The sequence below is a fragment of the Phyllostomus discolor genome, chromosome 1 (assembly GCF_004126475.2).
Source record: "Phyllostomus discolor isolate MPI-MPIP mPhyDis1 chromosome 1, mPhyDis1.pri.v3, whole genome shotgun sequence".
Lineage (NCBI taxonomy): Eukaryota > Metazoa > Chordata > Mammalia > Chiroptera > Phyllostomidae > Phyllostomus > Phyllostomus discolor.
In genome coordinates this window covers 63,925,380-63,943,034 of record NC_040903.2, presented here as the reverse complement: position 1 = coordinate 63,943,034, position 17,655 = coordinate 63,925,380, and the positions used below count along the sequence as shown (strand labels likewise).

At 38.7% G+C, this 17,655-nt stretch overlaps 1 protein-coding gene across 1 annotated transcript in view; it reads left to right on the top strand.

The window, feature by feature from the left end:
- The first annotated feature begins 5,294 nt into the window (after positions 1 to 5,294).
- MRC1 (mannose receptor C-type 1) overlaps positions 5,295 to 17,655 on the top strand; it is an 80,892-nt gene continuing 68,531 nt past the window's right edge. Inside the window, exons 1-2 of the mRNA XM_028507292.2 lie at positions 5,295 to 5,579; positions 16,740 to 17,141. Of these exons, the coding sequence (XP_028363093.1) occupies positions 5,519 to 5,579; positions 16,740 to 17,141 (463 nt within the window). The 5' untranslated portion in view covers positions 5,295 to 5,518. The remainder of the gene's footprint in view (positions 5,580 to 16,739; positions 17,142 to 17,655) is intronic.

The window sequence follows — 17,655 nt, the reverse complement described above, 5'->3', positions numbered from 1 at the left end:
TAACTTGAATAAATAATTTCTTTCCTTTAAATCACCAATCCTTAACATGGAGGGATAATTCTCTGGCGAAGGGAAAGGTGAACCTAGTACAGAGGGACCCCAGGAGAAATGGGGGTCAATTCAGCAGCATTGTGGGACCCTCTTCCTTGGTGGCCAACCAGGGAAAATCATGGGAGGCCACATGTGCAGTAGCTTTAAAGTAATACAACTACTTGTACATGCACAGTAAAAGCCCACCAGGAGTAGCCAGGAAGGATCCGCCTTATAAGAAGAGAGTCTCTCTAGCCCATGAGGTCAATCTCTGCTTGGAGTTGGCCTGCTCCCATGTTCTCTGCTATAAAGTCTGGGTGTTCAGTTCAATTCTTTGTCCCAATCACTAAGAACCTGGTTACCTGTGCCCACTTGTGACACAGGAAAGACAAGTACCACATGATTTCACTCATATATGGAATGTAATGGACAAAATAAACTAACAAACAAAATAGAAACAGAGTTGAAACAGAACCATTCCAGGTTCTAGTTCTCTGGGTTCTATTGCCTGCCACTGAAAAACCATGACCCCCAATGCCAGAGTCTTATGAAAAGAACAGGAACTGTTGACTCAAAAATGGTGGAATTCTGCCATTAAATCCCACTCCCTTTAAGTAAAAAAAACACCCATAATTACACAGTCCTGCCTCCCCTTGTCAAACCAGGTTGGCTGGGGCTATTGTCTCTCAGGAAAAGAAGTAGAAGTCTGTAGCTCAGCTGGGCAGATTCTCATCTGTATTCTGGCTTCTTTCAGTCATCCCTGCTCAGCTAGGCTCATGCTGTTAATCCAAAACCACATGGCACTTCCTCATGCTGGGCTTGTGGGGAGTCCTGCATCCTTTTAAACCACACGGCCAAGATCACTTCCAAGATGCATGGTTAAGTGAGCAAAGGCAACCCCATACTTTGGTTTAAATCCCGATGTGGATCTCTGTACCCCATTTCTGACTCCTCCCACAGAGGGTTACACCTGCCAGTGCTCTGGTTTCTTCTGCCTTTCTTGGCTGCCATGTTAGTCTAAGCAAGCATGACCTTGTGATGTAGGAACTGCCTCCAAGCCGCTGTCATGCCCATCTCACTGGCTCCAAGTGTGGGAGGCACAGCTACTTAACATTACTAAAGCTCAATTTTTCTTGTATTAAATTGGAGTGTTAATGGATGTTTAAGAAATGTCTTTTTTTCTCTACAATGTATTTTCAAAAAAAAGATTTAGCTACCTTAGAGAACATGTTTTGAAGAACATTTGAGAGGGTAAATATAAAATTTATACTCTAAATTGCTAAAATTTATAGGTAACATTACATATTTATTGTAGACCCTAACTTTTCTGTGTCTTGACTTCTATCTATGAAGTTTTCAGATCATAAAAATATATTTTTAAATTTTATTCTTAAAGTTTTTGAATTATTAAATGCATCAAATAACATTCTAATTGAATTATTTTGTAAAGTTAAATAAATATATCATAAAGATGTGTGCCATGCCAAACAAATCAATATTGATTACAAAACTGCAAAACTCACAGGCTCTTCAAAACATGTGCATACCGCACAGTAGGTTACAATAAATCTAGATATATTATCTGAAAAGAATTATAATTAGAGCCAAATTCTAGATAAATAATCAAACACAAAGGTCTTTGACTACTGTGAGGTAATTGTTTTCTATTAAAACTGCAAACACTTATAGGTGTTTTGGTGTATTAAGACAAGGATTGGGAGATATGAGGAATAAGAACATGAAAGGCTTGTTCCATCTTTTGTGTTTTTAAATGTTTCCTCAGCTGCTTCATTGTATCTTCTTTCTTCTGACTAAGTCAAAATTATCTTGATGCCATTTGTGCAAATTCACACATAAAAAAATAGGCTTGTTTGAGTAAAACAATTCTGCATCCATCGTCAGTTTACCAGTTTTCAATGATAGAATTTGTTGAGATGATTTTCTTGGAATTACTTCAGAGCAAAGGATCCACTAAGTTCATCTTAACATGGAATTGTGTGGGTGTGTGGTAATGATATTTGCGAAAGAGAATGTCTAGGAGGAAATGAAATAGTTCAGTAATTGTCTTGCAAATTAAAAAAAATGAAGGTTTTCTTTATTTTATAGATACTTCTTTAGCTTAAAGAAAATACTAGATAGGCACAACCATCATTGTTAGTGACTAAGGAAAAGCCAGAACTGAAACATAGCAAAAGAATATAAAGAAGATGGTAAGAGTTGAATTTTATTTTTACTGTGGCAAAATAAACATAGTGTAAAACTTACCATTTTAAACATGTTCACATGTACAATTCAGTGGGTTTAAGTATTTCGCAATGTTGTGTAACTATCACCACTATCTGTTTTCAGAGCTTTTTAGTATTCCAAACAGAAATTCTGTACCTATTAAGCAATAACGTTCATTCCCCCCTCCCCCACCAGTTCCTAGTAACCTCTATTCGGTCTCTAAGAATTTGCCTATTCTGTATACATCATATAAATGGAATCATAGAATGGTTGTTCTTTTGTGTCTGGATTCTTTCATTTAGCATTATTGTTTTTAAGGTTGCACATTTTGAAGCAGGCATCAGAATTCCTTTTTGTGGCTAAATAATATTACATTATACATACACACACTCACATACATATGTACACATTGTTTATCCATTCACGGGCTGATAGATGCTTGGGTTGCTTCTATCTTTTGGCTACTATGGGTAAATGCTGCTATGAACATTGGTACACGAATATCTGTTTGAGTCTTTGTTTTCACTTCTTTGGGGCATATACCTTCAAGGGGAATTGCTGGATCATATGGCAATTCTAGGTTTAAATTTCTGTGGAGGTTACAGACTGTTTTCCATAGTAGCTACACTGTTTTACATTCCCATCAGCAACGAGCAAGGGTTGTTTCGTTACAATGCATTGTTTTGCTGTTGCTGCTGCCGAGTTGAACTTCTTTATATATTATGGATATTAATTCCTCATCAGATATATGATTTACAAATATTTTCTCAAATATTTTCTCCCATTCTGTGGGTTGTTTTTTCATTCTTTTGATAGTGGCCTTTGATGCACAGGTTTTTTAATTGTAATTTTAATGAAGCCCAATTTATCTATTTTTTCTTTTGTTGCCTGTGATTTTGGTGTCATATCAAAAAAATTCATTACCAAATCCAATCTCATAAAATTTTTTCCTGATGATTTTTCTAAAAGTTTTATAGTTTTAGGTCTTCTAGAACACACAACTCTGATAGTTGGAGGACAAGGTCTTTATTGTCCACTCTGTGTCCAGCAAGCTGCCCCAGAAAATTACTCTATCAGCCCCGCAGCTACTTGCTACAACGTTGGGGAAGGGAAGATGGTAGCCACTAGTAGAAGGGAAAGGTTGAACATCACTGGAATTTACCAGCCTCTGCATCAGGTTCTCCACTGGATGCTCCAAGTTTTCTACTGGAGTCCAGAGTCCAAAGCAGTTACTTCAGGCCAGCTATTGAAACAGTTCAATAGCTGTTTGGGGGAAAGAATGGGCCACCACTCTTCTAGCCTAATAAACCTTTATTTAATGTATTTATTTATTTAAAGATTTTATTTATTTATTTTTAGAGAGGGAGGGGAAGGAGAAAGAAAGAGAGAGAAACATCAATGTGCGGTTGCTGGGGGTCATGGCCTGCAACCCAGGCATGTACCCTGACTGGGAATTGAACCTGCGACGCTTTGGTTCGCAGCTTATACTCAATCCACTGAGCTATGCCGGCCAGGGCAATAAACCTTTATTTCAGTGAAGTCCAGGTCATGACATAAAATTTTGGGGAGATAGTTGGCTTTCTTTTGCTTAAAGCCATGGATTTTACCATTGATTCTTCTTGGCCATATGACACATTCATGTAATACAAAGAAACCCAGAATGGCAATGTAGAGAAAGTTCAATTAAATTTTATGTGCTTCTGAAATTGATATAAATACAAATTAGGCCATACTTTTTCAATTATTATTACTTATTTACCTTTAGAAGCCATAAATGGCTTGTTCAAAATCCATTTTTTTCATGATAAATCAGTGAAGCAATGTTTTAGAAACGTTTTTGTTTCATGTGTTCTGTTTTGTAACCAAACTTTCTGTCAGTTAAGCATAGGTTTAATGGAAAAGAAACGGTTTGTCCTGTGCCCTACATTTTCACCATCTTTTGTCATCCTGTCAAAATAACCTTAAATTTAGAGTGTTAAGAACAACAATGACAACAACAAAACCAGCAAGACGGTGATAACACACTTCTTATTAGGAAAAAAGTTTATAACTCTATTGTAAAAATAATGAATCTTGGAGCTTTTCCACCTGAAGATAAACTAGTCCTTAACATTTCAAAAAAATACATTTCCAGCAACTTCTTTCTAATTGCTAACATTTCTCACGTTCTGTTGTGGGTGGCCTATCTAGCTACCATAGCTGATTCAAAATGTTCTTAAGTCATGTTTTCCTTCTGAAAAATAAAAAAATAGATGTTTCGGGATTAATATTGTGTTTATGATAGATTTGTTGCCATTTTTTTAAAGAAAGAATTTCAACTGCCATGTAATGAATATATCTCTTTTTGATCAAAAGAGCAGATTTTCCCCTAGCAGGAGGACTCATTCAAGCTAGAAGAGGATCACTGTAGGTGAGGCCGGGCAGCAGAGCTTTACTGCAAATCCTGTGTTGGTGTTTTCTCTGGCTTTCTCCAGAACTTTCAAGAGAAAGACTTCTGGAACTTTCTCCCAGCATTGCTGTAATTCCCTCAGGTCTAGGCCTCTTTTTCACTATTCTCCCAGCTAGAGGAACAAGGCTCCATGTGCACAGTTTCTTTTGAAGCTTTCAAAGAAAAAGAGATACTCTAAAAAGCACTGATTATGGAAAATGAGGGGGATGGATTCCAGCCATTAGGAAAATGTTTCTGCCGTAAACTGTCTTGTCTAGCGCCTGCCGTTTCTGTCCCTGGAGAGCGGGGTTGTCTGCTCGGAGGGACCCTGGATTCAGCTGCTTCCTAGAGGGAACCTCAGTGGTCTGACCCAGGTAATGGCCTCCAGCTGGCTCTCCACACAGCGCCATCTGAACAGGCAGTGAGACCCATAGCTGTTTCACTTCTGCCCTGCCAGCAGGGCCACCCTGCTCCTCCTCTTTCACCATTGCCCTCTGCCCTCTCCCCTCTCCTCTTGTGGTGACCCCTCTCCCACACAAGTCCTGTTCTCCCCTTCCACTGTGTCTACTCCTCTCAGAAGTTAGCTTACCCAGCAAAGTTGTAACTTTGAATTCCTGTTTTCTCCAGCCTCCCTCATGTGACAGGATATCTCCTTATTGGAGGTTTTCCCTAATTTCAGAAGCCCTTTAAAAGTGAGGGCTTCCTCCACCGTTCTTTTCAGCAGGGCTGCTCTGAGAGTGGAGCAGGGGAAGGGTTGATCCAGCGGCCTCCTTGTTTGGGTCCCTCTGTAGCCTCTCCTCTTCATCACTGAAGGGGAAGGATCAACTCTGGGCCATGAGGCTGTCTCTGCTCCTGACTTTCCTGTCTCTCACTCCGGTTGCTGTGCAGCTGTTGGGTAAGTCGGCTCTGGGTTGGAAGCTTTCTGACTGGGGGCTCGGGGTTGATGGCACATCTTACTTTTTTGGGTCATTGTCAGTGGATTCCTTTCAACACCTGCGGTGAGGAGGACAGCAAAACTCCCCTGGGCCATTATCTCTGCAGGAAACCTGCTGCCTCTGCCTGGATGCCAGGCCTGGAGGCTGGGCAGGGTGGGGACGCTGCCTCTCTGTGCCTCTGTCTCCCTTCTGACTCCTCTCATCTTCCATTCATTGTTCCTTCCCTGCCTTACTCTCAGGGGGAGCTCTTGTATGGTGTGTGCATTTCCATTTTCACTTCTCAGTATCTCTGTCTAACACCCAGCAAGTGTCGTCTGAGTGTTCGTGGCTGAAAGGGGGCAGCTCTGGTGTTTCTCCTCGTTGTAGTCTAAGGGCAGGATCACGGACCCACGGAGACATTCCATGTGATTTTCACAATTTGTCCTTTTTTTCCCTTTTTGTCAAAAGGGAAACATTTTAATTATTCATTGTTTTTATTGTTAGGAGGTTCATTCTTATCTGCAGCCCAAGTTGTTCAAACTGATATATTCCTGTTTTTATCTTCTTTTTTGTTTCTTTCTTTCCGGAGACTGGTAACTTCTCATGAGGAACATACTCAGAGCTTTCCAAATTTCTCAAAAACATCATCGCGTCTCTCTTTTCTGTTCTTGAGGCCAGCGGTTTGCAGCCTTTTTCATCTCATGGCACACGTCAACTACTGAAGTATTGCAGCACACCAAAAAACATGTTTTTTGTTAATATAAAAAAAACAAGTATAATTTTGATTCATTCACACTGATGGCTATTTTGTGTTGTCTCTTGTCATTTTCTTTATTTGACAATCTAAGGGAAAAGAGGTCAGGACACCTGACTAAAATAGTCAGGTACTGCATGTTTTAAAAATTCTTGTGGCACATCAGGTGGAAATTGCTAATCTAGACTTAACCTGCTTAGACTTCAGAGTGAGAGTGGCTGCAAGAGGTTTTACTGCCAATGCTCTCTCTCTCTCTCTTTTTCCTTTCTCTCCTGTTCTGATCATAAAAGATCTTTATTAAAGAATGCATATTCTTGCAATTCAAAACAAAATATTTTCAAAGAATTATGTACCTGATAAAAATAGATATAACAGTGTTTTATTTAAAATTGTTATAATAAAACATAAATAGACATTTAGAAGATATCTGTTGTTTTAGAAAACACAGGCTTTAAGGATTAAGAACAACTGTTTAAACTCATTGCCTGGATGTGCCCTTTTTCTGAAATTAATGTTAACTTTATATTGTTATTGCATCAGTTCTTGATTGTTTGGTAAAAAAATATTGGAAGGCTCCCAGTTCTCTTTTGAGATGAAATAAGAAGGGGTTTTAACTTCGAATATTTGGTTCCCGATCCCTCTTCATTTCTCTCAAATCTGCAAACACCGACAGGCACCGTGCCAGTGACTCTCCACACACTGCTGTGGTGGTGGGGGCAGGCGGTGTGGGGTGGGGGTAGGGCACGGTAAGATGGAAGCTCCCATACAATCGGGAAGCTTTTCAGGGAGAGAGGATCTGGTCACAGAAAACGTTCAATTGTAATAAGCATTGAGTAGTAGTGATTATAAAAACACAAGCAAGGTCAGTATGGTTTGCACCTTGCCAGGAAGCAAGCCACTTATTTCTTTGGGCTTTGGTTTCCCTGTCTACACCATGGGGAGCTTAATATTACCTGCCTCAACCCTTGTTGCAGAGATTTAATGAGTAAATGTTTAGCTTCATCAGTGTTAGCTAAAGCAGTGCCTTTTTTTTCCTCCATAGTAGTAAGTAATTGTTCAATAAAGTAGTATATTAAGTATTTAAGGAGAAGCTTCCCAAGAAACAATGCTGAAGTAAGATTCCTGGAGCCTGAGTAGATATTGCACCTTAGTCCTGGCTGCAAAGCTACTTACACCTCGACCAGCCGGTGGTGCTAAAGGGGGAGCGGCTTCACCTGGAGCGAGAAGACTGTAGTGTGGGGCTGCACAGCGGCCCCTAGCCCATCCAGAAAGTCTGTTCTGTGAGGCGGATTAATATGTGCCTTGTGGCCCTGCAGCTTAAAACTAGGAGCAGTGAAAATCTCCTAAGGGTGTGCTGTCTCCAGTGAAGTAGTCTGCTTAGGAGAAAGGTCCCTGTCACAAAAGGTCCTCAGACACAAGCTGGATGACCTGTTCAAGGGCTGCATCTGAGACCTGGATTCTAACCCAGCTCTGGGCAATGGAAACCTATTAGGCCACATTAGTGGCCGCATTAAAATAAGTAAAAAGAAATAGGTGACATTGGTTTTATGAATATATTTTATCTAGTCCAATACAGCCAACATATTTTTAGTCAACATTAAAAATTAAACTTTTAAAATCTGGGTGTATTCTCTACTTATGGCACATCACAAGTCACACTGACCTCTAGTGTACTATGAACCCATGGGGCTGTGGTTACCATGTTGGGCGGCACACATACAGCCCCTCATTCTCCTTAAACTGACTTAATGCTTTAGGGAAAAAAGTGTTTCTCAGTTTGCTTAAAATTTTTCCCCTCCTTGACACAGCAGGATGCCTTATTCTGATGGATGTGTTCCCCTTGATAGACACGAATATGTGAGAAGCAGGGAGGTGCTGCAGATCTATTTAGTTAGAGAATAAAAAACAAAAATGTTGTTAAGGGAGCCCCTTTCAGTAATTTTGGGGGGAGCCTATAATTCTTACTTTACTTTTTCTTAGCTTAAGTGGCACATGATAAGTGGTGATGTCTGAATAAAAGCAGAATACCTGCTCAGTTAGCAATAAATGCTAGGATGTATGAAGGAATCTTCAGAACCCACTCCTCCGCCTCCTTATTTATTGAGAAAACCACAGAAAGGTCTCCCTTATTCCTTGTGATTGATGTCTTTTCCATTCAGAACCTTGCTCCCGTGAGCATCCCTGTCATACCCAGGAGGCCCAGCTTAACAGATGAACCACTCTCCCTTTGGACCCTCCTTCTTGCCCTGCTATCCCTTTAGCAGGAAGAACTGCATTCGGTGTCAATTTTAGATCTCAGAGGGGATACAATTAAATAAGACACACAGTGAAAGTTGCTTAGACACAGAGATTGGACCACAGCAGGGAAGTTTACCTTGAAATGTGTTAGTTTGGCTCACTAGCAAGGTATGTTGGTAAACATAACAATGGTTCTCAGAAGAAAAAAAACATTAATTTGTGGCATTTACAGATTTCCATGGTGTAACAATCCCACCATGGTTGATTCCAGACAACCAATGTGACGCCCCTGAGGGCAAAGTTGGGAAGAGCTGCTTTCACTAGCCACTGAGAGTGAAACAAAAAACACGGCAACTTTGATCTTCAGAGCGGTAGTGACATCTTACCTCTTGGCTACTATCAAGCATTGTTGGATGAAAAAAAATTGTATGGTTAGGTGGGTCTCCAGAGGAGAACAGTGAAAATTAGGTGGCACAAAAAGGAGAGTAGGAAGAAATAAACAGGGTCCTTTCAAAAAGAACTGAAACTGACATTGAAAGAAAAAAGGAATTTACAAAGCAAATAAAGGTCACAGAACACTTTTAGATCCTTAATCAGATCCTCACAACAACCCCTTGAGGTGGGATGGGTGAGTGTTACCATGCACCTTTTACTACATGAGAAACCTGAGGCTGAGAAGTCAGCTAGCCAGTAAAGACCAAAGCTAATCCTTGATCATGGTCTTCTGGCTCTGAGGCTAAAAAGTAGATATAATTTACTAGCTGGAGTGTGTTGATCAAGAAAGACATAAATGTGCCTCAAAACTACAGCACATCAAAGAAGGCCTTAGTTGCTTTATTTGTATCAATTGCTTAGACTTTTCACTTGGAGAAGGGAAGAGAAGGCATTAACATTTGAGTGTTTCCTATCTGCAAATAATATGGACACCTTACATAAATGATCTTATTTAGAAGTTCACAGCAACTATATCAGAAAGCATGTGATCCCCATTTTACAGATGAGGAAATTGAAGCTAGCATGATTAATTTAACTGAGACAACATGGCTAGTAAACGGTGAAACCAGAATTTGATTCCAACATACTTCTCCCCATTACATCACCTATGTCCTTAGGATGGAAACTTTGGATCTCCATTGTCTGTCCTTTTGTCCCTCTGTCTGGGCTGCTGCAAGAGCTCTCTGTTTTCTCTAATCACACTGACCCTGAACCATTTCACACTGTCTTCAATACTGATTTCCTCAAGTTAGTGATAATAACGAACTAACACATATCGAGCAATTTCTCTGTGTCAGAACTGCTCTAAGTGCTTTATTTGGATGATCTCATTTGATTCTCACTTCAACCAGCAGGTCCTGTTATTTCACCTTTATTTTTCAGATGGGGAAAAGGAAGAACAGAGTTGTTTAGAAACTCGACTCAGGTCACACAGCCAGTGAGTAGTGAAACTCTGATTATGTCATGATGAGATTGACATGATCCATAAAGACTAATTAATTAGTTAGCATGGCTATGCATGGAAGAAGAAAGAGGTGTGTAGCATCAGTTTATTACCTATAGGCATTGTTGGTTTGTCTTAACCTTGGAGGAGAAGCTGGCATTGCGAAGTTACAGACATAAGAGAGAAAGGAAAGGACAGAGAGTGCAGAGGCAGGAGGGGATGGAATCCAGGACCCAGGTGAAGGGATCAGCAGTCTGAGGGAGATCCGCTGAGATGGGAGTGAACGGACCCAGGAAGGGTGTAGATATTCATATCTTTAGGGAGGAAGGCAGGATGTTGGCCGAGTTTCTTCATCCTGGCTTCTGTTTTTCTCCTTAAGGTCACACCCATATTGATTCATATGGGTACCTCCCTAAATGCCCAAAGGCAGTGACTTAAAATAGTAGGTTCTCTGAATATTTGATGAATAAAGGATCCAAGTGAAAAATAAAGTAATTCTCATTTTTTCCTATAATCTTTTGTTCAGTATTGCAAAACCTAACACTGTGATCCTTGTCTTCCCCCTCCCCCCAGCACTTGACATAGCTTCTTTTTTTTTGCATATATTTGGTACACAATAAATATTTGTTTTTCACTTAATTTCAATTATTTTTTAAAGATTTTATTTATTTATTTTTAGAGAGGGAAGGAAGGGAGATAGAGAGAGAGAGAGAGAAACATCAATGTGCGGTTGCTGGGGGTCATGGCCTGCAACCCAGGCATGTAACCTGACTGGGAATCAAACCTGCGACACTTTGGTTTGCAGCCCGTGCTCAATCCACTGAGCTACGCCAGCCAGGGCTCAGTTTCAATTCTTTGGGGACACATGTGTAGGTTTTATATTCACTGACAGGCTCATAGACAGATTTCTTACTCTGTGTTGCTTAAGATGCTGACCTCTGACAATGATTTGAATGAAGTAGATTATCTGGGAGGTGGTCCCAGATAGCACTGGAAGAAGAGGAGGGCAGTGAGACCAGAAGGGAAGGCACTGATACAGGTTGTGTTATAGAGCCAGTTACTACTATAAACACTGGGAACTAAGCCCTGCTGGAGTGCTCTGGGTAGCAATGCTATAGTATGTGCCTCAGTCAACCACCCTGGATACAAGGACCTTAGGGTGTTCTTCATCAGTTCCCTTCGATCACTGGTGAAGGACTACTCTACTCCTAGGTGGCATTGGTTCCCTGATTCTTCTGGTCCCCACAGTGTGTAGGAATATTCTATTCAGAGCCTAGGGGCTCTGATGGCCAGAAAATGCCCCCAGGCCCAGTGGTGTGGTGCTGCCACTGGGGAGCAGGGCTGGCATGCACTGAAATGGCAAAAGGCAAGAAGAAATAAGTGGAAGTCTGACAGCATCTGCTAAAAAATACCCACTTACTTTACTCTTCTCTAGCTCCTTTATCTTCCAGGAGTTCTTTTCTTTTTTTCATGTCCACAATTTTATTTATTGATAGTGGGTCAAGTCTAAAAATGTATAAAGGAATGTAGCATATAATAGTTCTATATCTAAATAGTTATCTTTAATAACCTAGTTTTCTTTGGTAGTAAGTTTGGAAATTTAGTGACTTGCTCAGTGTAATAGAATAATTTAAAACTCATTTAAAGGAAAATTCACACCCATGTTATTGGACATCAGTTATTTTTAACTGAGATATTGGATTGAAACACATGTTTCTTCCCTCGATGTATTTTGAGTTTTGATTTTCTGCTCTTTAATTAATGAAACACAGCAGAGTGTGAGTTCAGTGTGGCAGGGGACTTGTCTCTCGTTTTGTTTTCAGCGTGGTACCTGGAATACATTTGTTGAAAATTAAGTGTGCGACTACTAAGATAGAAGTTAAGATGAAAGGAAGATCTTTCCAATTCTGTAAAGAAATTTCTGATGTGTATTAAAAAGAAGGAAACACATATTTGAACCCAAAAATGAGACTGCAGATAAATGAATGTGACTACCCAACTGTACTTGTTTGTTCAGCTTCTTTGCAATATTTCTATTGCGAAACAATTAGTATAAACCAAAAAGTAGAATATGCATACATATGTATAAAACATTAGTGTGGTTTATAGTGGCAAAAATGCCACAAGCTGCTTTTTGTTCAAGTCCTTAAATCACCTTAAAAGGAAGAGGTGTGATATTTTAAATCAGCAACATTGCACAGAAACATGATAAAAGCAACACTACGTGTCGACTAGTTGGGAGAAGAATGCCATATGAATGTAGGACCATAAGAGGATAATTTTACATTTCCTTGTATTGTCTCACAAAGGCAATATCACACTGGCACTGCTTCCTAGGGTTAAAGATAAATAAAGGAAGCAAGAGTAGATAAGTTTGTGTTGAAATTGAAGCTTTTCATTTCCAAGCATTCCTTTCATAAGTATAAACATTTATAAATTGCTCTTCAGTACAAATAAACTTTTTTGGGGGAAGTAATATTAAATAGAACCATTATCATTAATATATTTCTTTAATAATATTATTAAAGAAAATAATATACTTGGCTTACTAGGGAAGATGCTTCAGATTGAATTCTTTCATTCATTCAACTATTATCTGTTGGGAGGCTATCGTGCTCCAAAAGGAGAGAATGCAGTACTGAACCAGAAAGTTAATCTTTCTGCTCATGGAATTTACATTCCAGTAGGGAGATACAGACAAAACATAAGTGAAAATTTTTTAAAGAATATACTTTAAGATGGTTATGAATATTATATGGAAAATAAAAGTAAAAGTAGGATAATCTGCTTGCTAGGGAGTTAATACTTGAGCTTGGACTTTAATGAGCATTCTGTGAAGAGGGAACTTGAAATATGAAACTTCTAAAGTGGAAATGAGTTGGAGGTGTTTGAGGAAGAGAGAGGTCTTGTGGCTGAAGGTGGTAAAAAAGAGCAAGAGAGGGAGGAGGTTACGGCAGAGGGACCCGGCTGGATCATGCCCTCTTTAGTGAGCTGTGATGTGAGGCTGGCTATTTTCTCCTAGGTGCATTGCTTTCTTTGATTATTCCATTTCAAAGAGAGAAAGACCAGGGCAAGACCACAGTGGATTGGTCTAGGGTGGTGCCAGTGGAAATGGATGGAAAATAATGAATTAGGGTACATGGTTAGTGGTAGTCAGGCTTCTCCAGAGAAATAGAACTGATAGGATGTGTGTATCTATTTATCTATCTATCTATTTATCATCTGCCCATCATCTTTCAAGAGATAGTTATTTTAAGAAACTGGCTCATGCAGTCATGAAGGCTGGCAAGTCCAAAATCTACCAATGTAGACTAGCATACTGGAAACTCAGGAAATAGTTAATATTTCAGTCCAAGTCCAAAGACAGTCTAGAAGCAGAATTTTCTCTTCATCAAAGACCTCAGTCTGTTTTCTCTGAAGGCCTTTAACCGAATGGATGAGGCCCACCCACGGTATAGAGAATAATGTGCTTCACTCAAAGTCTGCAGATTTAAATGTTAATCTTATCTTTATAAAAAGAAACTTCGTGGCAACATACAGACTGGAGTTTGATCCAATATTTGTGTGCTATGACCCAGCCAAGTTGACACATAAAATTAATACAGTGTATTTTGGAGGAAAGAGTCTGCTTTTGTCCTAAGAAGTAAAGAAAAACTGAAGAAAAAACAAAGATACTAGGTCTTTGGCGTATGGATCTGGGGGGGATGATGGTCCCATTAATAAGAAAGAGAAGACTGAATGTTCATGAAATACCATCATATTTAGAGTAAAATTAAAATCAAACTACAGGTGAAAATTAAGCACGTGAAATAAAAGTCAAATATGTACAAAAACTTCTGAAAGAAGAGCACGACTTATGCACAAAAACTTTCAAGCACCTTTTTTCAAGTTGGCTAGTTTCCAACTTGTTGGTTGATTAAATCTGGGCAGTTAATAAGTGTTGAGTGCTTGACAGTACAATGCAATGACTGAAGTATGACGTGGAAGATATGTTTATTATTGATGCTGAGATGTTACTGGACAAAATTCTCTGAAAAGTGGAAGGCAAGTCTAGATAGGAAAACAACAGGTGGAAGAGCAAACACAAATTAAATGTAAAGGTAACATAGTTGAGTGTGTGTGTATGTACATATATGACAAACTTTCAGAATTAATTACCTTTTTAGATTAGAGGAGTCTAGATTTACATTTGTGTGTAGTAAGTTATAGTAATTGTATTAAAACCTTTTCATTTTCTGATTTCTTATGTTTTATTGTGAACAAAACACCATATTATTTAAGATTTAATTTTATTGCCTAAGATTAAATTTAATTTTGTCATGCTAGGAGAGTGATTTTCAATTGCTATGCTGCAAGAACTTTGCAAACATGCAATATCTGACTATTTAGTCAGGTGCACTGACCTCCTTTCCCTTTGGTTTTCAAATAAAAAAGTGACAACAGCCAATACAACAATAGCCATCCAATGTGAATGCCCTACCTCAGACCATAAATACAAAGGTCATACAATAGAGCTGTATCATTGGTTAATTCTTGGTACCAGAAATCCTTATATACAAGTAAAGGCACCTATTTTTTAAAACATGACTTTGAAGCAAAAAGGGTAGGTAATTACTATTTTTTTTTTGTAAATCAAGATTATACCTATTTTTCTTGCCAGATCAGCAAAAAAATATATTTTGGGGGGTGCTGCAGAATTTTAGTGATTAGTTTATGTGCGCCAGGAGATGAAAAGGGTTGAAAATCTCTGTGCTTAGACATAGGCAGCAACCAAACCAGATCAAGCCTGGGCAGCAGGTCAGTTCTATGGGAGGAGACTCAGTCCCGCATTGCATGTTGGGTCAGCACATGTCAATTCCAAGGAAGCCAACAGAAGCAGATGTTCTGAATTCTTTTTTTTCTTTTTAATTTTTAGTTCTGTTCAAGTATAGTTGTCTCTATTTTCCTGCCACCACTTTCCCCTGCCCCACCCACTCCACCTCCTACCCTAAATCCTTTCCCCCCTTTGGCTTTGTCCAAGGGTCCTTTATACATGTTCCTTAATGACCCTTACCTTTCTTTCCCCCTATTATTGCCTTCCCCAATCTTCTCAGGTTACTGTTAGTTTGTTCTTTACTTCAATATCTCTGGTTATATTTTGCTACAAAAATCAGAACAGCAGAAAAGAGGAACCCATTCCAGGAAGGAGCACCAAATTAGGAACCCAAACATACAGAGGCAGGCAGTCTCTAACAAGTGTGGGACAAGAGCAGATATATAAGAGCTTAGCAGGACAAAACAATCTTTTAGACAAAGATCCATTATAAGGTCTGAGTTGATGGCCCAAGAACGGACCTCAGAGTGTAAGTGGTGCTAACCTCAGAAGGGTATTGAAAATGATGAATAGAATATGGCTGCTAAAGTGCTTTGTAAACAGTGAAGGACTCTACTAGTGGTACTGTTATCACTTTGTTGTATTTCACTGGGACAATTTGATTTAAAATAATGAGTTCATTTAGTCAGACCCTTAAGTATCTGCAATACTACCAGCTCATTTTGAAAGAACCATGTAAGTAGAAGGAGTTTAGCAAAATTTCACAAGAAGTGTTTAATTTATATTTATGTCACAAAATTAAAATAGTGCCTTTAATTTGTCTATTCTTAAAAAAATGAACAACAAAAAAGCAGAACCTTAACATCAATTCCATTCTGATTTAAGGAAAGAAATATGCTTACCAGATTATTTTTCTTTCATTTTTTTTTCTTTTTTGGCAAGAGGAAGTTGAGTTTTGCCAGCCAGCAGCTATGTGTTATAAGCATAAACCATCTATTCACATTTATTTAAATCACTGTCCCTAAATCACAAGCACACACACAAAAAACAATTACTTAGAAAGTTAGCCATATAAATATTACCTTAGATGATATAAAAAAACATTTATTTAACCTGTACCTCAAACTTCATAAATTTTTATACTTTTAAATACATTGTTGTATCTCTTTGTTGTACAAAGGTGAGATTAAGTGTGTCAATGAATCGAAGTTAAAATCATTTACAGATACTAACTTTTCTTAGATGGTAGGTCTCTAAGTTACCTTGGGCCATAAAGCAAAAAATGTCTCTATTGCTCAGACCTGGAATACCCGGAAAGCATAGTTAAAAGATTTGCTTGACATAATATAAAAATAAAATTTCCTGAAATAGAATTATTTTTTAAGTTATGAAAAACATCCCTAATGTTATAATGAGAATAATTTTGTATAAGTTTCATCCATCCCATAGAGGGTAGAAGTGAGTCAGGCTTGAAAATTTTATTCCAGAATATATTTGTATTTAATTTTATCATTTACCGTATTCATATCCAGATTTTCCTTTCTCTGATGGGTATTATTTATTTTCCTGTTAGCTACGGTTCATGTTTACTTCATTACAATTAGTGTGCACTTAAGACAGGCCTCTTCCTAATGTCCTAATGCTCCTTACAGCGAACCATTGCCAGCGGCCAGGCGCCCCACTCAGCCCTGCCTGCCGTTCCTGCCTCAGAGACTGCCTGCACGCAGGCAGCTGCGCCGGCTCACGCAGAGCCAACCTCATCCCTCTTCCTGCCATCATAAGTCTTCGGGGAAATGGAAATGTTGGGAACTTTTGACCCAAAATATTGTCTTTGTCATATGTATCTGCCTAAACATCATTTCTTGATTTCTTCTTCTTCTTTTTTTTTTTTTTGACAGACACTAGACACTTTTTAATATATAATGAAGATCACAAGCGCTGCGTGGAAGCAATAAGCTCCAGCGCAGTCCAAACAGCAGTTTGCAACCCGGACACTGAAGCGCAGAGATTCCGATGGGTGTCTGAGTCCCAGATCATGAGTGTTGCCTTTAAATTATGCTTGGGGGTGCCATCAAAAACAGACTGGGTTGCTGTCACTCTGTATGACTGCGACTCAAAGAGTGAATTGCAGAAATGGGAATGCAAAAATGACACACTTTTGGGGATCGTGGGAGAAGATTTATTTTTTAACTATGGCAACAGACAAGAAAAGAATATTATGCTTTACAAAGGATCGGGTTTGTGGAGCAGATGGAGGATCTATGGGACCACTGATGATTTATGTTCCAGAGGTTATGAAGGTAATAAGCATGATTTTTTTTTACTTTTATGTCAATTTCTTTTTCATTTTCTTAGTTGGAAACTAATTCAAGAAAATAAGCATATTCTTGTTTAGTCCCTACTAGAGATATTAACTGATTACTTTTGTGTTTTGAACTACTCTGTATTCTATGAGAACATGACAGTGAGTACATTTGGTAAAATGTCCTCAGTGATACTTTAGCTGCTTGTAATTAATGGGAAGACTTTTTTTTTTAAACTTTAGCTAAGATTTTTTAAACTATGGGTTACAATTTTTAGAAATTAATTTTCACTGTAGTCTTCGATTAAAAGCCTCCCATTTGACATTATGTACTTGAGTGATAAATGAATTTAACAATGTTTCTTTTCCTTTGGTTTAACTTATCCCAGAGAAATGACCCATGGAAAATGTTCTTTACCAAGTCAGATTGCTTCAAATGGAACCTTGGCATTCCTTGATAATTTGGGTTTCAGAATGTTCCTGATTAGTTACCTTATGCGTATTTGAAAAGT